This window comes from Carassius auratus, chromosome 44, assembly GCF_003368295.1.
Source record: "Carassius auratus strain Wakin chromosome 44, ASM336829v1, whole genome shotgun sequence".
In the NCBI taxonomy this organism is placed as follows: Eukaryota; Metazoa; Chordata; class Actinopteri; order Cypriniformes; family Cyprinidae; genus Carassius; species Carassius auratus.
This window is the reverse complement of record NC_039286.1, coordinates 2,319,706-2,342,390: the sequence shown is the minus strand read 5'-3', so window position 1 is coordinate 2,342,390 and position 22,685 is coordinate 2,319,706. Positions and strand designations below refer to the sequence as shown.

The following is a 22,685-nucleotide window of genomic DNA, read 5'->3' as shown; positions in this document are numbered from 1 at the left end:
TGCCACGATTTTGATCTGTCTAAACAGTGCATGGAATTACAAGTGCATGCTTTCTCTGACTGGCAATAAATGGGCAGTTTTTGGGCATTAGTTGTTAGTTGTTTACAGTGCCCTTGTTATGCATGGTACATGAACTATACTTACTGTACAAAATTACAAACAGCTAATCCGAAACCAAGCCCTTAATTGTATAATTATACTGTAAAAAGGACAGCTTAATATAATGTATCCTATTATACTCATATATACTATGAACAAAATAGTTTACATTAAAATTAAAATTCCATTTTTTTTAATAATCAATTTGACAAACAATAACATTCTGTGCAGTTCTTTTCTGCAGATGACAGAAGTTATGTGCTCATCCATTTAGATCACAAATATTCAAAATAAAAATAAGGCAGAATTTAAGTTCCATTTAAAACAACAAACTTGTTGTTTGGTTCTTGCTTACTGCTTTCCTAAAACACTGCCTTGTAAGGTAAAGTTCAGAAAAGAAATCAAGTACAACAAAACAAAAGACCGTTGTAAATATATTTTCTTTTTATTTACTACAGTTATTAGAACAAGTCACATGAAACAGGGAATTCTTCACTAAAAACAACACAAAAAAAAGCATGGATTAAAAATAACCTTCATTTTCCCCTATGTATTCAAAATGTGCAATATGCAGACATGTGGGAGGGAAATCGCACACACATTGTCTAGATAACATTCAGATCTTTCCTAACAAACCATCAGGGGACATTGGAACTGAAGTGAAGCCGAGTGATGATTTCTGATATATCAACAATAAAAAATAAAAAAAGGTAAATGCAAAGTAAAATGCAGTACTTATGCAAACCAAGTGTAACAAAAACATGATTTATTGACTAGTGGCTAAATCCAGTTTGAGTAAGCCAGCCAGACCCCATCCAGTCGTAATCATTCTCAAAAACCAGAGGGGGGTAAGCAACTGGCCCTAGTGCAACATCCAATGCAATTTCCAGTGTAGAATATCTCTCCTTAAACCCCTGACGAACATGGCTATTTATGCTGCAGACGTCGATTTTGCTGGTGTTTAAAAGTGGCAAAAATGCACCTTTGACATAGAGCCACGCAAGACAACAGAGTAGCACACACACATCTCAATTGAATACATGCAAACCATAAAAGAAAATTAATGAAGGAAGCAAAATCTTGCCTTCTCATGCAGTCATACAACATGGCATTATTGGTTGCCTTAGGACCCACTCTCTGCATTATTACCACAAGTAAAAATATACAAATTAATAGACATGTCAGGCAGTGTTTGGATGTGACAGGCTGCCTGTCATATCAGGAAGCTTCATAGAAGGGGGACAGTGAGGCAGGCTCAGTTATCCGCAGTGAGATGTGACATTCTGGTGGGGAAAAGTTTCTCAGAGCGCTACTCTGAAATACCCAACCTTTCCAGTTGCTGATGGCACATATATCGGCTTTTGTATCTCTGCAGTAAAGCAAGTACATTCTCATTGTCTTTTGAGGTGCATGACTCTACATGACCTGTCTTTTTCCACCATTCAGGTTTAAATGCATTTTCATTTGAGCTCAAACTGGGCTGCAATTAAACCCAGGTATGCAGGTGCAGAGGTCATTCGGGACATCCTGCAAGTCCCTCCGAAATTAAAGTCATGACACATGTTTTGGATGAGGGGTGAACAGTGTGTTGGTGTGATACAAAAGGTTTGGTCTGTATGCTAAAGCAGCTCCTCTCTTGGTTTTTTAGGTTTATGAGGGCACTGGCCGTTACGCAGAGATCCGTTTTGGGGTGGCAGGAGTTTTCCACGCTCTCGATCAGACCAGGGGATTCCTGCCTGGCCATCATCGCTTTCCAGATCAGAATCAGAGTGCATGAGTGCAGAAGATTTGGGAGCAGGAACTGGCTTTATGCGACCTGGAGGAATAAGACAGGGATAAACATCTTTACGATGGAGAATGGATCATATAATAAAAGAATCAGTGAGCCAGTAATGAGTCTCTTATGCTTACCAAGGTTGCATATATTTGATCAACAATGCAGTAAAACAGTACTATCCCGATTTACATTTTAACATATGTTTAAATTTAATTTATTCTGGTGATGGCAAGCTGAATTTTCTGCAGCTATTACTGCAGTTTCACAGACACATGATCTTTCAGAAATCATTCTGATATCCTGACACTTGAGTATTTTTTTAAATTATTATTATTTTCAATGTTGGAAGCAGTTGCACTGCTTAATATTTATGTGGCAACAGTGATGCATATATTGTCAGGGTTCTTTGCTAAATAGAAATTTGAAAAAGAAATTCACTTTTGATTAATTTAATGCATCCTTGCTGAAAAATATGAATTTCTTTCAATTAATTAAATTGTAGTTTTTTTAAATATTGTTCAGCAACTGACATCCCTAAAATGATCACATAATTATTTCCAATTTTATTACCAGGTCTTGGTAACTGTAATTCCAGAGTCTCTTGATCATCCCTCTCCAGCATTTTATAGCGGCTCTTTCGTCTCACTTTGCTTTTCCGTCTGCTCAAGACATCATGCAGAATTTAAATAAACAATAAACCATGAATTAAAAAAACTCATAAAAATAAACAGATTATCATCCGTCTGACCCTTACCTTCGACAACAGCACACGATACCCCATATCACAGTCGCTATGGCAACCACGATCATGAACGATGCTATCGTCACATATAATACACTCCATTCTGAAAGAATGAAACAGACCATCAAACCTCATGTGAACTAACTTAAAACAGCTTCCCTCCACGATATTTTGCTCAGTGTATCCTCACCACAATTGCTGTCAGCATCCCAAAAATAAGTACTGAATAAATTCTCCATCCAGAACGGGTGGCACACACAACGTCTGGTGAAGGAATCGCATTCCCCGTGACTGGAGCAGTTCAGCTGGCAGACTGGGGAGAGATCAGACGGTCAATAAGAGACACACGATGGGCACTGCAATAATTAAGGAGTTAATTAAGCATTTAAAGAATACTCACTAACTGTGTCCACTCGCCGGGCCCTAAAGATAAGGAATTCATTTTTTTGCTTGCGAAATTTGTTGCGCAGTTCCATCGCAACACTATGGCCGGCCAATGGAGGTCGTCCAGGACCTCCAGATACCAGAAATACCAAGCGAGTGCTGTAAAATGAGGTCATTTCATCATATATATGTAACATAACATATGTAACATATATATATAAAACAGTTTTTATCAGGCTTTTGCCATCATTGGAGCATGTGAGTGTGCATGATTTTAAACAGTTATTTCAAAACTAATGTTCCATTTATTTATATGAATCTTTGCATGGGTAAACTGAGAAATGTATTTTGCCATGAAGCAATTTAATCAGATCTGTGGAGGTGGGCACGAAGTTTAGCAGGTCTATGAGGCCTAAACTTGCATTAAGTTGGACTGACCTATGCTCATTGAAGGCACTAATCTCTCGCACAATGATATCACTGTCCAGGACACCCAGCAGGACGCCAACCTGCCTGATGAGCATATCCTTCTGTCTGCGGGACACCTGAGCCACAGCAACTTCCAGGATCAGCTCCACCAAGTCTCGCTCATGAACATCTGAGGAACGACAAGAGTACAATATCATTTAATATATTTGATTTAATATTGGCTCCTTTAGCTTAAAAAAAAAAAAAAAGCTAAATCACAATTCAAACGTTTCAGTAGCTGATAGCAATGACAGTGAAATACCACAATTCCACACCACAGCCAAAACAGATATACTATTAAACATACTCTTTTATTGAAAATTATTTAAAATTAAATATGAAATTTTTCAAAGCAAGTAAATAATCATTCAAATAAATTGAAACACAGCAACAAAACAAAGACAAAAGTTAACATTTAAGTAAACAAGGAAATTCTTTAGGTATTTAATAGTTATGTCTGATTCATAAACAACTCGACTGTTTGAGTCAGTTCTTTGAGATGAATCAGTTAAATGATTCATTCTGACCAGTCTTTTATTTATTAATTTGACTGAACTCAACTACATGAATTGACAACACTGTTATAAATAAAAACCTGATAAACGTAAATAAAATAAATAATAATAATATATTTATTGAACTAAATAGAGCTTTATGATAAAGCATGAAATATGCCATGTAAGTATAATATAATACATCAACACTGTAAAGTACCAGTACTTTACACATCACTTACACAGCTTCTGCAGCATGCTGGAATACGTTAGCGCAACATTATTAAAAATACTCATTTTATGTGATTATCTATTGCAAGCCTACTGACCTTGTCGAACCTCTACAGTGCCTCTATCAGTACTGGTCTTTCCCTTACTGTCAGTTACAGTCAGGGTGAAAGTGTACTTCCCTTCCACCAGATTACCAAGAAAAAGCACTGCCTGGTGGTCAGAGTTATTCAGGACATCCTGGAAGAGAAAAATAACAGGTCAGATTTCAATAGCATCCCAATTACTGCAGTACTGGTGTCTGACTCCTCATTCAGGTGGAGTTATCATATCGTTAGAGAACAAAGTCAAATAAACTGGTCTCACTTGTTCTGTCACTACACAGAACAAACAGTGTGACTGTTTGAATATTCAACAGAGCCATGTATATGTCATTAGCCCCATTTCCACTGTCAGGCCATTGCGAGCCAGGGCTTTAAACGGGCCGGGCGGGGCTAATAGCCCCGGGCCAGTAGCACTGAGGCCAAAATAGCGCAGGGTTTCCACAGTCAGGGCCTGAAGCTCCGCTGGGCGTCACTAAAACACGCCCTTTACACGCCTCTCACACATCACATCATTTCACCAACAAAGAGAAGTTATCAGAAAACTTATACGTTTTTTTGTTTGAATGCTTTGGTAAATATTCAAATTCAAAAGCATCGATTTTTACTATAGAATAAATTATACATTAATCATAATTAATTAATTTATCAGGACTCAAAATTAATCACATGTAAATGTATTTCTATTTTATTTATTTGTAACGCTTATGAAAATAGCCTGCTTATTCAGTCGAGTGTGTTTCTGTTTATTTGTAGCCACAGTAGCCTATACGTCATATTTAGAATGAATTATAATATCTTTATTTTTATAAAAGCTCCCAAAAATAAAACATCATTATATTTTTATGATAGGCTACGTGGAGCTAAACTCTCGAGACGAGACTTATGACAGATAATATAAGTTACTAAATAATTACACGATTGTGATAGAGAATAAGAAGCTGACATCTGATTTCTTCAAGCGGTCATATTTACCATGTTTACTATGGTAATGTTAATGTTTAGCGTGCACAGTCTTCTGCATCGCTTATTTCTGCCTTGTTTAGTGATTATAATCCACATCGGATCAAGTTATTTCAATCACTCGCTGCTGACTAAGAGTGAGTTTTGATCTGGAATTTTTTTTTTTTAAGTCTTTAATACTGGTGTTAAAACTGTTATTTTTCTATAATGATCCGCAGTGCTGAGCTCTCTAAACGCGGAGAAACTCCACCTTTGTTCATAACCCCTCCATTAGCCCCAGCTGGCCCGCACTGGCCCAAGGTTTCGTCGGTCCAAAAAACCTTGGCCGTTGGCCTCGAGGAAGCCCCGACGAGGCACGATCAAGCCCCGGAAGTGACAGTGGAAACGCAACTGGCCCTGGCACGCACTAGCACGCCCGGTTTAAGCTCGACAGTGGAAACACGGCTATTTGAATAACTTTCGCTCTACTGAACAGTACTGACCCCTGCAGCCGGGCTGCTGTCTTCACGGCTCCAGAGGTAGCTGATGCTCCCCTTATCATCTGATGATCGAGAACCATCCAGAAATGCTGTACGGATGGGAAGAGTGATCGGAGGACTGGACAGCACTTTGGCAACTGGTGGCTGATCATCCTCTGATTTGAAAAAAGCGAAAAGGAAAATTATTTATATTATTACAAACAGACAACCAGAAAACAGGTTGATTGTAGACTTGCCCTCATAAGCTGCATGAACAAGTCTTCTAACAAAGTCTACTAACACCCACATCAGTTTTTCCTGGATTTAGTTAAGTACACACACCTTCTCTGACAATGACAGAGACGGTGTCAGAATTCTCCAGCTTCCTTTCATCCGTCACTGTCAATGTGAAAATGTACTCGCCCTCCTGCAGACCAGTCACCACGGCAACTGCAGTGTCCGCATTATCAATTTTCACCCCTTCTGGGCCCCTGTAAAACCATCAAAAAATAAAATCATGAGTCTACGGTTTAAATTAATACAAAATATTTTTTATACATTTAATACAAAAAGGCTGTCAATCAATTAAAGAAATTATTAAAATAGTTAAAATATTTATATATGCAGATTAATAAAAAAAAATCATAATATGAAAAATATTTTTACACTTTTGTGGATTATCAATACTGTAGTCCTTGAATAGACAAAATAGAAAAATATTCTATAAGTTAGGGTTGGTTATTTTTAATGTTTTTAAAATTAACAAAAATTATTTGAATAAAAATACAGAAAAATGTGTAATATCTTGAAATATTATTACAACCTAAAATGAAAAAAAAAAAAAATCTGAAGATATTACTACAGTGTCACATGATCCTTCAGAAATCATTCTAATATGCTGATATTGTTTTTGTTTGTGCATCCTTGTAGAATAAATGTATATATATATATTTTTTTAAATAAACAAATCTTACTCAACCCAAACAAATGGTACTGTATGTTCAAGTATGAATTATGTGTTGTAAAATAAATCCAGCCCCAAAAATTAGATTGAGAACATTCAAGAAGTTCAAGATTTATAAATATACACACAAAGATACATGCAGGGAGAGTGTGCATGTGTAACTGACTTGGTGTTTGTCCAGTGGTACGTGGCAATTTTTTGGTCATCACTGCTCTTGCTACCGTCCAGCGTGGTACGATCAACAGGAAGCGTCAGCTCCTTGTCTGGACCAGCATCCGCTACAGGTGGCTTGTTATTTTCTGCAGGCATTTTGCATACAGTGTGCTCAAGCTCAAATAGCAGCTTCAAAAATAGATGTACAAGTTAAATAGGAACCAGAGTACCCTGTGTTTAAAAAGATACCTGGCTGGACAATGACAGTGACCTGAGCAGTGTCTTGCTGGCCAGACGAGTCAGTGACGGTGAGCTGAAAGGTGTAGTCACCCTCCTGCATGGCAGAGAGCTGCAGAATGGGCGTCCTCACACCCTAAGGAGAACAAAACAAAGGTGTGTTCACTAATCCACTCGTTGGCAAACATAATAAAAATAAATGGCATTCGAGATAGCATTGTGTTTCTCATGTACCTGCATCTCCACCACCTTGCCTTTGCTTTCAGGGCTGAGTGACCATTCGTAGGACAGATTCTCATGGTCATCAGTGCTTTGGTTGCCATACAGTGTGATATAGTTGCGTGGCAATGTGATCACTTGGTTGGGTCCAGCATTAGCTGTAGGCCTGTAGTCCGTGGCCTTGTTGACTAACAACATGGCTTGGGTTGAATCCTGAGCTCCATCCGAGTCAGTCACTGTAAGACTTTTAAAGGAAAAATAGATATAGCATAAATTTCTAAACACACTTGCGTTATTTATATTTGAGTGTTTTTAAATAGTTTGCTTGAGGACAGACTGGTTTGCCAGGTTTTACAATAGCTCTCTGATTACTGCCTAAGGTCTGAAGCCTCCAGTAAAAAGGTTACAAGGAGGCCCAAAGAAAAGATTACTAACAGGCCAGAATGTGAATGATAAGATGGATAAGACATACCTGAAGGTGTAGTTACCAGGAACCAGATTGGTGAGAGTGAGAATAGCAGTGTCACCCGAGGCCTTTTCCTCTCTGAGCGGCCCCTTCACCTCCTCCCAATGCCACGACACAACTTTATCATCATCGGTACTCTCTAAGAAACACAAGACATTTATGATCACAGATGTCTCATTAGTTATACTTTGCCACCACAGAGAACTTGAAAAACATTTTTGATATTTAAAGATTTGTCTGATATTCTGCTTGATAGAACTTACATTAAAACACTTCATCTGTTATTTTGATGTTGTCATTATAAACAATGAAGCTGTCACTGCAGGTTTCGCAATTAACAAAAAGTCTTCAATCTTCTTTCTTTTATTAACGGTGGCACTCTATGCATTACAGAACTGTGTACTGTCAATCTGATTTCTGCAGCAACATGCATAACTTACACTACCGGTCAAAAGTTTGTGGTCTATACGAATTATATAAATATATTAAAAAAACTAATACTTTTATTAATCAAGGAAGCATTAAATTGATCAAAAGTGACAGTAAAATAAATGCTGTTTTTTAAACATTCTATTCATTAAGAAATCCTGAAAAAAATGTATCATATAAAAATGTATGACACTAAAGAGTGGAGTAATGGCTGGTCAAACTGTAGCTTTGCCATCACAGGAATAAATTAAATTTAAAAATATATAAAAATTTAAATTGTAAAAATATTTCACAACATTATTTTTTTTTACTGTATTTTCGATCAAATCATTGAGCATTAGAGACTTCTTATAAAAACATTATAACATGCTATTATAAGAATAAAAATAACATTTAATAAATCTAATACGCACGACTGCCATCAATCACAGTGGAGCTTGTAGGCAAGGAGATCTCCTGGTACTTCGGAGAAACCACAGCAACAGGTGGCTTATTTACTCGTGGCTCTATAGAAAGCAAGAAACACAGGACTTATACATATTTTATGTGACATTTATACGGGCCTCCCAAACAGCAAGTCTGAAAACTGAATCCAGGACAATTAGCAGGTACATCAATACTAAAGTTACCTGGATTGACAGTGACGTTGACATATCCCTCCCCATGAGCACTGTCGCCATCCACTACCACTTCAAACTCATAGAGGCCTACTGTCAGCTAACGAAAACGTGTGCGGAATATTAGCAAACATGTAGAATATTAAAAGTCAAGCCTTTCAGACAATAAAAGAAAGATCTGTTTTTTATGTACCTTACTGAGCTTGAGCGTCTTGCTGTGTTTACCCTCCATTTCTCCACTGTAGTCTTTTGGATGTGTCCTCAAACGCCAGTCAAAGACATAGTTAGCCCCTAAAGGAATTAACAGAGAAATGAATACCTAAGATCAAGCAGGAGATCTAATTGCATCTAATTGGCTTATCTAGAGCAGTACCTGTAGGGGGTGCTGGCACTACAAAAGCATTGAGCTCCACCTCACTGCGTGGTAAAGTGACCTCCACATTGTGGCCAGCAGACACAACCAGCTCGCGCACTTTTACTTAAAACAAATGACATTACACAAGATTTTAATAAATCACGGATAAGTCTGCTTTTCATTTACTTTGGAAAACTCACAAGACTGGTACATGCATAAAGTACAATAACACAATTCTAGAGAGCAGTATGATGTACCAGCTGGTGTTGTTGGTGGAGTCACTGAAGGGGTGTCAGACGTGGACCGTGGTGGCTGATTACTGTTGTTCAGTGCTGAATGATCCACTGTGTCTGTATCCAGTGTTGAATTATGCTCAGCTGCCTGTTCGCCGCTGCCACTGGTGGACAGGTTGGTGGTCTCACCAGCTATATGTGGAGGAGCTACATCACTGGATGTGGTCAGTGGCGCTGTGGGTTTCACAGACAGGTCCTGTTCTATTTCCTGTGAGGGTGAAAATATCAGTTAGTTCACAGTGATATGCTTCAAATCAAGAGGCAAAGTGTAAAATTACACTTTAGGGCAGGGATACTAGATGTATATAATATTTTGTCTAAATAAATAAAAAAATCCCTAATTTTAAATCAACAGTTTTGTGCTTTAGGATAGTGTGTCTCATTTACTAACTCGGATAATCCAGATTCATCAACATTAGAATAAGGGTCATAATAAGTATCCTCATATAAATGTTTAAAACATTTATTAGCATGCACTTATTAGTGAATGATACCAACTGTTAAAGTCCTGTGAGATGATGTAATACAGCTTACATGCTCTGTTTCCCTGATTTCTCTGATGTCCACAGCATTTCGAGCTTTCCTGCGCATGCTCTTGTTCAGTTGCTGCAGAAGCCCCAGAGATTTTCTATGTGGCTGAGGAAGCCACATAATGGAGCAGCCCTCTTTTCGAGCACAGGCCAGTAACACACAGCGACCACCGAGACTCCACACAGCACCGCAGGTGGGCTGCATACAGCAGGCTTCCCAGCACCGAGGCCCTCCGCCATCTACTGCCAGGGGCTGCCAGCCCAGACCAATGACGCTGCTCCAGTGAATACCCAGTACACCACCCGTTACTGTGCATATGCTGGCCGAAACCCCTGAGACAGACAAGGTAAAAAAAAAAGGTTAACAATGGGAAAACAGACCTGAGAAAAAGAAAAGATGGACAGTATGCATGCACAGAGATATCTGGATAACTGATAAATGGCTGATATACTACACCATTTTAAATAATAATAAATATTAAATGAAATAAAATATAAAAAAAACTGAAACAAGCATTAAATGCTGACAATGGTAAAATGTAAATGTCTAAATGTAGAAATATAGGAAATAAGCATGCACAATTAAACATCCGACAGTAATATATAATAATAATGTATCAGACAGTATACTTATGCTGCAAATTAACAGTTCTTATTAAAAGAAAAACCTGAAAAACAAAACAATTGAAAAGTAAAACAATTGAAAGAGGGAGAAACTCACTTTATGAAATATGTTTTTTTTCCCCAATGCATGTCAGCCACAATAACTGGGACCCCTAGAAATATCTAGGTAGATTCCCATTCATACAATTTTTTTTAGCACACCTGGGCTTCTCAAAATAGAAAGTGGCTGTAAGAAAATAGCTAAAGCATTGGAAATCTCCATAAGCACCATCAGGGCAATAATTAAGAAGTTCCAATCAGCTAAAAATGTTACAAATCTGCCTGGAAGAGGACGCGTGTCTATGTTGTTCTAATGCACAGTGAAGAGGGAGAGTCAGAGTGGCTTAAGACTCTCCAAGGATCACAGCTGGAAAATTGCAGAGATTAGTTGAGTCTTGGGAGTCAGAAAGCATTAAAAAAAAAAAATTCTAACTTTCAAGAAAAATCCTCTTCTCTAGTCCAAATACAAACTCCAGCATTATCATTTGTCAGACAGAACTGGAACTTCAAACAGGACTGGCTTCTGTGACCAGATAAAATGTAAAAAAAAAAAAAAAAGAAAAAAAAATATCTTTTTGCTAGCAAACCCACTAGATGGGTTTAATGCAAACAGAGATAAATAGTACCCCATGTCAAGGGTTATATACTGCTGGATCATTAATGTTGTGGGCCTATCTTTCTGCCGGACGTCCTGGACATCTTGTTCAGATACATGGAATCATTACATTGATATTACATGGCATCGATACATGGGGGATTCTATCAAAAACCAATAGATAAAAAATCGAAACCTGACTACCTCTGCTTATAATGGTCCGTTGTTTTGATCGTCCATCCGGACAATGATCCAAAACAAACATATAAATCAACAAAAAAATGTGTCCCTGAGCACAAAATGAGGTTTCTGCCATGGCCGTCCCAGTTCCCTGACCTGAGCCCTATAGAAAATGAGTGGAGTGAACTGAAGAGAAGAAGCACCAACACTGAGCTATGAATCTGAAGGATCTGGAGAGATTCTGGATGAAGGAATGGTCTCTGATCTTTTGTCAGGTGTTCTCCAAACTCTTCAGGCATTACAGAAGAAACTCAAGATCTGAGATAATGAGACTTTCCCCCCAGTTTCCATTGTTTTACTTCAATGATGCAGTAGGTAAGAATTTTGTGAATTTTTCAATGAAACATCAAAGGAATAAATGATATAAATACTTAGATCATATTTACTAATGGTTCCAATATTAGCGGAGGGGAATGTATATTACAAGATTTGCGATTGCATTTAGGTGTTTTTCAATCATTTTAATGATTTAATATTAAATTAAACAATTCATACTGATAATTATTATTATCAATAAAATAATTAAATGAATAATAAACACAATAGTAAATAATAATACTTATAATACTTAAATAAAAAAAATTATATTAACTGAGCATCTGATGAGGGCAAATATATTCTAAATTCTAAAATAGGGGCAAATGAACACGCACAATTAAATATCCAATATCAGATTATAAATCTCCAATATTGACAAATATAAAAAATTAGGGGGGAAAAAACTGTATTGTCTGTATATTGCCTGATAATGGAGAATCATCTGATATTAAAACTCTATACTATTTTGCCTAAATTAATGCTGAATAAATAAATCAAATCCCTCGTTTTAAATGTCACAAGTGATTTTAGTTGCTACAACAATGTAATGTAATATTTAAAAAAAAAATTTTTATTCTAAATATTAAATAATTAATTTTTGTTTGTTTTTACAATTTTGAGTGAGCATTAGATGACTCAATTAGATATGCGAAATCTAAAAATGGGGAAATAAAACATTTATCCAATATAAACAGATACTGATAGATTTATCAATCTCGAATATTGGCTAATATATTTGAAATAATATACAATTAATATGGTAAGGGAATGGCAATTAAAATCGAAAGATTCCCACATAAGCTCAACAGCTGAGCTCAGAACAATAGGCTATTGACAACTCATGCATGTAGACTCACATCTAGCCCTGATGCGATGGGAAATAATGCCTGTCCATGCTACAACAAGGAAAGGCTGTTTATCATACAGGTCACTTACACATTGCACTTGACAGCTCTAACAAGTTCTAGGAAGTCAGAGTCCAGTTAGACATCCACCCCCTTCCCCAATCCCTTCAAAGACACAGTTTTGTCTATGAAGTCTCTAACCATGACAACAGAGGGTTGCTTATTATGGGCTAGCAAATGAAATCCGAACTGCAAGACACAGCCCCACCCGTGAAGCTTTTCTTTGGGGTGGGGGACTATGGGCCTGTTGTGCAATTTCCCCCCTTTTGTGAAAAGAAACACAGTGTCCATTATGCTTCCCTCCAAATCAGTGCCATCACTCACGACTGCAACAAGTCACAAATATATACTCATACATGCTAACAATGGTCCCAACAGTTGACTCTTTGTCCAGCATCCAACTATTTGATTAATGATGCTGACAAGTGTTGTTTTAATGTCATTCTGTGCAGTTCACACACATTTACATTAAGCAGAATTTTTTTATTCAAAGCGACTTACAGTGCATTCAGGCTATTCATTTTATTTTTTTACCAGTATACGTGATCCCTGGGAATTGAACCCACGACCTTTTGCGGTGCTAACGCAATGCTCTACCACTGAGAAACATGAAAATTTGTCTGCTTTCACCATTCTTCTGCCACTGATTATGAGATATTTTATAGAGAGATCACAGATCTCCAGAAAAAATCTACAAGACCTGCTTACCCGAGACTGAGCAGAGAAAACACAGACAGCCCAGGCACAGTGAGGTAAATCGGACGGGCCATTTCAACCTGTGCATCCTTGGCTCCGCACTGGGTATCTTTCAACTAAGCACGAGGACCTTGGAAAGAAAAAGACACCAAAGTCATACAGCCAATTCACTTGACCAATGTTAAACAAAAACCTAGACTACAACACACATTAGTTTGCTTTAAGTCAGCTAAGTTGCTTAGAATGTTTGTCATACCTTTCCCTAAAAACGATACAGAAATCCCGGAAATACAGGGAGGCAAATGATATGAGATGTGAGCAGACAGATGCAGAATCGTCCACAGAAAACCCTCCCGAAGCCACAGCTGCATGGCACCTCAGCTCTGTGTAAATACAGGGATTTCTGTTACAAACAATTCTTATTAAACAAATTAAAGTCAAGGATCACGTGAGGAATCACGATGCCAGCTTAACATTGCGATGTCTGTCAGCCATCGACGATGGACATCTCATTGTTTATCGGCCATACCCTAATAATGATATATAATAAATAATATATATATATATATATATATATATATATATATATATATATATATATATATATATTTTAGAGAGAGAGAGAGAGAGAGAGAGAGAGAAAAGTGTCAGGAGGACTAAAAATAACATTCCCAAAAATGAAACCTCAAAAAAGATTTTCTTTTTTGAATTATCAGGATGCAAAGGAATTAATAGTTAAAGATATTATGATTAAAAAATTAGGATTCTGTCATTTAATCATTAGCATATTGTTCCAACCCTGTATAGGACTTTCAGTCTACTGTGAAACACAAAAGGAGATGTTTGACAGAAATGACAGCTGCGGTCATTTTTCATTCTCGGCATAATCTTACACATTGTGAAAACGAAAGGTGATTGAAGCTGTCACTCTGCCATTCTTTTGTTTTTCATAGAAGAAAGAAATTTACAATTCCCTTAACACGTTGGCATTTTTTTTTCTGCATGAACTTCATTTCAAAATAATACCAAGAGAGTTACGTGAACCCAGTGGTTTTGATGTTATGATGGACAGTAAGTTCAACGCGTCGCGACCGTGATGTGAACAGTAACAGTTACCGTCCATGACAGTCGAAGCTGAGGTGTCGCATTTAAGACGGTTTTGTGAACAAGACAAGGAACCGATACAGATCCGGCCTGGCAAACTGTCATCAAAGGCATTTTTTTTGCGCCAACACAAATACAGTTCAACGCACTGTGTTAACCGATTACCCGTGGTAAACCCTCCGGGGGTTATTATTTTCCGTAGAAGCGCATGCAGAGTTAACTATCGTTTAACTGGGCGAACGGGAATTAAATATGTCGATAAACAGTTAATTGTGTAAAGGATGACATTAATCACATTCGCACAATCCTAAAATTGTCGTGTCAGTTCAGAATCTGAAATCGATTTTAAATACACCATTTAACCTGCAAGTTGGAAAAGCTCACACTGCAGTAACGTTACTGCATGCTGTAACCCCAAAAATGTCACATCTCGTTGATATTGTTTATTTTGCTGATTGTCATGCATCATTGGTTGAAGCTCGCACGTTTAAGGCAGTTTTTGGTGATTACCGGTGGACAACCTATGGACAGGTTGCTAACAGCTGTTCAGTCTTGGTTACTGGATATGATAACTCACGAATTAGTGAACATCATCGCGCGACTATGTATATATACAGATATGTTGCGGTTTCAGTGACAACCAGCGTAAAAAGTCACTCACCTGCTCACTGTCAGTCAGATTTCTGTAGCGCAAAATGACATTAGACTCCTTCAGCAACAGGACCTGTTTTCATCTCGATCTGGGTCATTAATCTCTCGCAATCACACCTTCACGCCGGAAACGGACCGAAGACCTCAAAAGCGAAGCAGCGCATTTCCGCCCCGCACACCGAGTGGTCAAGATTAAAGTTTAGTGTTTAATCGCAAAATAGAACTGAAACTTTAATGGTTGTCGTGACTATTCTAAGTTACCAACAGAGTTAGAGATATAACAGAGTTGTAAAAATGCTATTCATATTATAAATCAATAAAGAGGCCACTCACAAACATGGCAGCAATAACTCTCCGAAACGTCACTTCCGATTTTAATTTCACATGCCCCCCCCCCCCCCCCCTCAAACATATGATTAACATATGTTACAACAAAGAAAATGTATTAATCTGTAATGCCTAAAAGTACATTATTGTTTCATTATTTAAATGTACATATTTATAGTTAGGATTAAGATGTGTGTATACTATTAATGTATAAAAAATGACATGTAAAACTGCTTTTATTTTTATACGTTTTTCACGTAGAATTAATAGCTAGATATAATTACTATAAGTATAACTATGGCTTAATTGTTTATAAGACCAAAAATAAAATAAAATAAACAATGCTAAATCTTACCATAGGCAAAATATGATAGCTCTATTTTATTTTATGTATATGGTAAGCAAAATGTTTGTTTTTAATACATACTGAATTAAATGTTTGTTTTTAATAATCATACTGTAGACATCATTTCACCACACCAGAGAGCGCTGTCTTTCTTACTTGCTGAGTTTAGCTCTAGCTCTAAACAGTTTCATATGGAGCACTACACCACGAGGAACTTCTGACTGTGGCCTGTCTTCCTCCATCTGTCCCTGTTTATTGTAAATACCAGAAGGTAAAATGCAAGATTATGTACCGTACATATATACAGTAATAGAATAAAGGTTTGGACTTTGTGAAATTTGTAGACAAAAATAAATGGTATCTACCTGTACATGTAACAAAAATGCAATATAAAAGTACATTCATATAATTTGATAGTAATGAACTGGAGAAGATAGCAAAGAAAAAGCAGTTCTCATGACTGAGAGAACGCCAAGAGTGTTTTGTATAATATTGGCTTTTGAAAGAAAAAAAACGCAGATGGTTTTGTTTCGTTTATACATATTGCAAATATTGCATGCTACATGATACACATTTAATTTGTGTTATTTCATAGTTTTAAAGATTTTATAGTTTTTCTAAAACAGTAATAAAAAGAATGAGTAGGTGTGCCCAAATAGAGTATTTGCATAGTTAAAACGGACATATCCTGGAAGTATAAACAGGAAGCTTACAGAATGTTGTATGTTCCAAGGAAATGAGTTGTAATGAGTCGGAACGGGGGGTGGGTTCAGTGGTGTCTTTTCTATCTGTAAGGACCAAAGTACTCACTGTTTGCTTGCTTCTAAGGATGTAGAGCCCATTGGAAGAACTGATACAGCATCATCAAGGTCAGGGGTCAAAGCAGGGCTCTATATCTCTTCATCAAAATAGCCCTTAAGCCATCTGCATATTCAACAGTACCAGTACCTCAAGTGAACTGATCTGTTTTATTACTTGCAGCCTAAATATCCCTCTGTTATTTGTGACATGATGACTTCAGTCCAGGAATATGCTTTGTTCTTGTGCATACTTTGCATTGACCTGGCCGCTCATGTGCAAAATGGCAGTGGTGAACTGTTGCAACATGATATTTACATATGAAAGGAACAGTGCAGGAGATTAAAAGCATGTCAGGTAGCAAGGCTGGGTATTCTATTTGAGCAGTGAATCATACTATAATAATGACTTTGAGAAAGCAAGTTTTTCCTGATGACATTATTTTTTTGTCACATCATAGTTCACCCCAAAATGAAAATTCTGTTTACTCATTTACTCACCCAGGTTTTAAAGAAACTGGACCTGAGACAATGAGTAAAGACGGGAAATTGCAAATCCAGGACATCCATCCCTCGCCAGCTAAGTGTCTGCCACTGAGACAAATGGGAATGCTATTGGATAGCTTTGTCAGGTATCATACTCCTTCTTTGGTTTACAGAGCATGGGCTTTCTTCAAGACAAGTTTTATATACCTTATATTACCTTTAATAGCCAGTCATATATATTCCCGGCTAAGTATATTCTAAGAATTATTTGATTATGTTCTTCGTAATTTATGGAAAAGTTATTTCCGAATGTTCTCAGAACTTTCAAAATGTCCAGTTTTTAAATGTTTTAAAAAGTTTATTTTTTTCTTCTTGTTTATGAGAATTTTAGCAAAACACTTAACTGTTGAAGCTATTCCTAGCAATGCACTTGCAAAAAATTGTGTACCTTTTCCTAGCCATCTATATGGTATAATCTCAGTAAACTTAATAAACTGGATTCAGAGTGTTCCCACAAACTCTTTAGCTATAGTGTGCTGAAAGCTACTGCTCTTGAAAACCTGAAGGCAAAGAACTGCAGAAACAGTCTACTGGCTAGACTGACATTAATTAGTTCCATTTTTAAGTCACTCAAATATTTTTACTGGTTATATAACCAAATGGTATTTAAACGCATTGGACTTATATAGTGAAATCATATTACATGTATATAGCAGGGACACCATACATGGTTAATTTGGGGACTTACAGTAAATAATTATATCTGAGTCTTACATATAATTATCATATACAAAAACATTCCAGTAATAAACATTAATGCTCTTAAATTTGTTGTCTAACCATTTCTGAATCATTTATTGAATTTAGGCAGATAAAGCTTTTCAAGATAGCAGACTGGTTTGACTGATTTGTTTGTGGTGGACACGAACTGATGGATGAGTTAATAAAGTACTATTAAAACATCTGTCAAAGGTGTATATCCTTACTGGAGGAACTGATGCATTCAACTGTAATCAGCTCTGTAGCCTCAGGGACTTGACATTTAATGTGAAAATATGCTACTTTACGGGTTTCAACCTCACACCTCACACCACCTGAACTTATCAGTTATGTAACAACAATGTGCAACACACTCAAAGAATAATTAAAAACATGAACAAGACAAATATATAAAATGAACACATTGAGCATTAATTCATGTAAATGGCTATGGTGTGATTACAATACATGCGACTGACAAATTATGTACTAGAGGGCTACATTGGGTTTGGGCTCCCATTGGACCCAACACTAATCTTACAGGAGCTGGCAGTTTTATCTTTGCTGAAGGTGGGAGTGGGCGGTCAGAACATTTCACGGGAGACCCACGTGGAACGGTGGTTTGTAGTAGAAATGGAGTCAACACAAGAAGGTGAGAAGAAATGTAAAGGTGTTGTTCACTTGACAAAACAAAGCAAGGCAAGTCAGACATTTGGAAGCAATTCTCATTTGTCACTGAAAAAAATGTGAAAGAGCGATTTCCTCTCCTCTCAAAATTCCCACATTTTATCTTGAGCTTTCCCGCATGTAGTGCGCTGTCAGATAGGGCTTTCAGTGTTTGTGGGTGTATCTTGAAAGAAAAACACACAAGTTTGGGGTCAGTCAGCAATATAGGGCTACATTTCCTTCATAGTAATATGGAGTAAGCAAAGTAATATGGCCCAGTGATAGCAAGCAAGCAATAGCAAGCTATTGTGAATGTGAAATCTGTGAGATTTTTTTTAAAAGCATTCTATTTTTTTTTTCTTTTTGTATTACTTTTGTTAAAATTAAAGCATGTTTTTAAAATTCTCTGTGTTTATTTATTTAATGGTAAAGTTATTTCCTAGTTAATCGTTTGGTGCATGTATGCAGTAGGCCTAGCATGCTTGTAAAAACTTTGTTGCCGCTAGTTGTGGTTTGTTTTAACAGTTAATGTTTTTTATTAAAGCTAATAAAAAAATACCTAATGTTTTTTGTCATGTGTGGTGCTTTGGTTTAGCATCGGTTACTTCATATTATTTAAATGTAATCATGTTTAAATCTGTTATTCTGGATGTTAACTTGAACGAATATTTAGTCTGACTACCTGTTTGTGTACATTTACACAAGCTCTGAGATAAAGTCCGTGGGAGCAGGCAGGAGTGGACATAAATATTGCAGGTGCGGGCGGGAGTGGAACACATAGGTTGCAGGAGCGGGCGGGTATGGGTTTAAGAAAACAGTCCCGCACAGGGCTCTATTAAGTACCACACAATGAAACCTGGTGGTGGTTACAAATCCTTATGTGAGTAAAATGTAGTGAAAGCTTCAGTTTAGACTATGCATAATTACTTTGAATAATAAAAGTTTATTTATGTGCATCTGGTTTCAGGTCCCAGCACAGCACAGAAACTACACTTGTTAAAATTACAAATGTCTTGCTTCTTGCGTCTGACCAAGGCTGTATCTCACTGCTAGTTTTACTTGATCTTAGTGCTGCGTTCAACATCATAGATTATGACATAATCATAGTTCAATTACAAAACTATACAGGTATTCAAGGGCAGGCTTAGATCCCACCTGTCCAATCACTACCACTTTGTTTATTTAAATGGGGAGTCATCTCAATTATCACCAGTAAAATATGGAGTGCCACAAGGATCTGTCCTAGGTCCTCTACTATTTTCAATATACATGTTGCCCCTTGGTAATATTATTAGAAAATACAGGATTAGTTTAGCCCGATGACACTCAACTATATATCTAAACGAGAACAGATGAAACTTCTAAATTATCTAAGCTAACAGAGTGTGTTAAAAATGTTAAACATTGGATGACCAATAATTCTCCCATTAAATTCGTATAAAACAAAGTTATTACTTTTTGGACCAAAAAACAGTATACAGAATCTCTTGGATTACAATTTGCAACTAGACAAATGTACTGTTACTTCCTCTACAGTCAAAAATCTGGTGGTGATAACAGACATCAACTTGTCTTTTGAAAATCATAATTTCCCATGTTACAAAAACAGCATTCTTCCATCTTAGAAAACATGGCCAAGCTAAGAAACATGTTTTTTGTCATGCATTCATGACCTTTAGACTGGACTATTTTAATGCACTTCTAGGTGGTTGTCCTGCACCTTTAATAAACAAGATAAAGGTAGTCCAAAATGCAGCAGCTAGAGTCCTTATCAGGTCAAGAAAATATGATCACTTATTACCCCAATTTTACAGTAGCACTGGCTACCTATTAAGTTCTGTATCAGTTACAAAATATTATTACTTACCTGCAAGGCCCTCAATGGTTTAGCTCCTGCTACAGTCCATCAAGTTCTCTAAGGTCACAAACCTCTGGACTTTTGGTAGTACCTTGGATAGTAAAGTCCATTAAAGGAGGTTGAGCTTTTTCGCATGGGCTCCCAAACTCTGGAATAGCCTTCCTGATGATGTTCAGGGTTCAGACACATTCTCTCTGTTTAAATCTAGATTAAAAACACATCTATTTGGCCAAGCATTCAAATACTGCAGTTATATCTGATCAAATGTGCATTATTATTCTTTAGTTGGGTTAAAAAATGTATTTTAATTTGTTTTAACAGCAAAATTATGTCTCTATTTATTTCTTTGTTCTTGCCATGGGATTGACGCAAGCGTCAGTCTGAATCCAGAACACCTGAGAAGAGATGTTGCCAACCCCTCAGAGGACCTCAGATGATGTTAACCCTGAAATAATAACAGAACTGCCAATTTTTGCTATAAGTTTGATTGCATTATATAATAATTGCTGTTAATAGTGTTCGTCTGTTTATGTGTTTAATTGTCTGCCCTATGTGCATTTACTGACAGTGACCACTGATAAGCTACTAAATATTGTAGAAACATAATTTTCTGTAAAGTTGCTTTGCAATGATTTGTATTGTAAAAACACTATACAAATAAACTTGAATTTAATTGAATCGGTGTGTTTAAATGCAACAGAGAGCTGCCTTGTGTCACATGATACACAGGTGTGATATTACAGCAAGAGAGGGGAATTGTGGGTGGGACTGTCAGTCAGCAAAAGGACACCTTGTTTTAAAGAAAACAGGGCAATGTTTTAAAGATCACTCTTCAGCGATTGGATGCATATAGGTCATGCTGGCATGCTAAAACTTGTTTTGGTGCTAAAACAAGATAGAATTTGTATAAAAAGTCTCAAACAGTCTTTCAACATATTCTAGCTTGGCTACTCCTAATAAAATTCTTTATCTGGGAGGTGGACCTTTGTTTGTCATAAGAGTAAAATGCCCTTCAGCTTTAGAGCCAAAATCATACAGAATGTTTTATTTTAGAATGTTAGTTTTAAATACTAAATGACAGAAAACAAACTGATAAAAACATTGAATCTGATATATGGTAGTATATATTTGGTAATATAACAATGAGAAATTTCCAAGCTATTTTTTATAGTCTGTAACAGTTTAACAGTTGTAGAACAGTCATTTTTGAAGTGTAGAAAGGTGGGAAAAAGATCCTAAAAAGTAAAAAACTTTTGGTAAGTTTTTATACCTTGTGTGAACAATGTCTGTAAGTTTGAATACAATTTGATAACATAAACTAGCACATTCAGGAAAAGAAAATCCTCTCAAGGTCAATAAAAATGAAAATAAATAAAAACTGAAAGATTACATGAGGGTTAAATAATAAAAATAAATAATTAACATTAACAAAAAAAATTGTCCTACTTCTTCATGGGACAGAATTTAAACTGCTGGAAACATACTACATGGAAGCTTGCGTCCATAGCTGATGTTTCTAAGAGTGATTCAAGATATACATCTTGCTTTTGGAAACATTGGACCCGAAGCCTGTATATGTTTTAATGATGCCTTGTCTGCATCATCCTTATATGTTTTTGTATTGTTTTATATGTATGTATATACTGTATGTTGTTGTCTCTATGGACCTATGTGTCTTGAATAAAAGTTGATTGATTGATTGATATTAGTCAAGTGGAACTGGAAAACTGAAAGTGAATAAAATGTTTCTAGTTTCGAGTGTGAGAGTGTTCAACGGATAGCTTGTAAATTTGCATATGCCATATTTGTGGTATAAGTAATGGTTTTTTTAATGTGATTTGTGTGACCTCAAGTGAATGTGAGGAAGGTTATGAACACGGAAGAAAAGAAGAAAAGTGTGCTGGTGGTGTATGTGAGTATGAGGATTGAGCATGTCTTAGGCGTGGTGTATGTCTCTCAGTTGCGCTGGCACATTCTTCGGAGGGCCGCACCCTTTCTCACACCCTCCCTTACCTGAGTTGCTTAGTTCAGTCAAATACAGACATGCTTACAACTTTCAGAATCAATCTCACAATCCTAAACATGAAGAATGGGACATGAAATGTTTAAAAGCAAAAAAATCTTCACAGGATTCAAAGAAAACTCTGGTTTAAAGGTAAAAGTCTGGCAAAATGAGGATAAGTTTAAGTCTTTTCCTTTCTAGTGTGGAGCGAAATCCTCTACTCTACCCCTGCACAATGCAAGCAGAGACCTTCGGAGGGGCAGGTGCTCAAAGTATAAAAAGGGGCATTTAGCCC

The 22,685-nt window shown here is 36.8% G+C and overlaps 1 protein-coding gene across 1 annotated transcript; it reads right to left on the bottom strand.

Moving 5' to 3' along the window:
- Positions 1 to 528: 528 nt before the first annotated feature.
- Positions 529 to 15,469, bottom strand: LOC113062119 (dyslexia-associated protein KIAA0319-like protein). Its single transcript, XM_026231728.1, has 22 exons — positions 15,160 to 15,469; positions 13,651 to 13,777; positions 13,407 to 13,524; positions 9,982 to 10,310; positions 9,412 to 9,655; positions 9,173 to 9,277; positions 8,993 to 9,090; positions 8,812 to 8,899; positions 8,596 to 8,688; positions 7,760 to 7,892; positions 7,303 to 7,531; positions 7,081 to 7,204; positions 6,845 to 6,977; positions 6,057 to 6,205; positions 5,739 to 5,890; positions 4,294 to 4,432; positions 3,441 to 3,600; positions 3,019 to 3,161; positions 2,809 to 2,931; positions 2,631 to 2,721; positions 2,447 to 2,535; positions 529 to 1,915 (listed from the first exon to the last, which is right to left on the bottom strand). Exons 3-22 carry the CDS (start codon positions 13,480 to 13,482, stop codon positions 1,719 to 1,721), a joined length of 2,895 nt encoding a protein of 964 aa, XP_026087513.1. The 5' UTR covers positions 13,483 to 13,524; positions 13,651 to 13,777; positions 15,160 to 15,469; the 3' UTR covers positions 529 to 1,718.
- Between the last annotated feature and the right edge of the window lie 7,216 nt (positions 15,470 to 22,685).

What these genes read in the sequence shown, in the direction of transcription:
- LOC113062119 (XM_026231728.1), bottom strand. Translation starts at nt 13,482, where the DNA reads ATGCACAGGTTGAAATGGCCCGTCCGATTTACCTCACTGTGCCTGGGC. An exon ending in CAACGTCACTGTCAATCCAG is followed by an intron (nt 8,689 to 8,811) that starts GTAACTTTAGTA and finishes TGCTTTCTATAG; the next exon opens with AGCCACGAGTAAATAAGCCA. An exon ending in TACCACTGGACAAACACCAA is followed by an intron (nt 6,206 to 6,844) that starts GTCAGTTACACA and finishes ATGGTTTTACAG; the next exon opens with GGGCCCAGAAGGGGTGAAAA.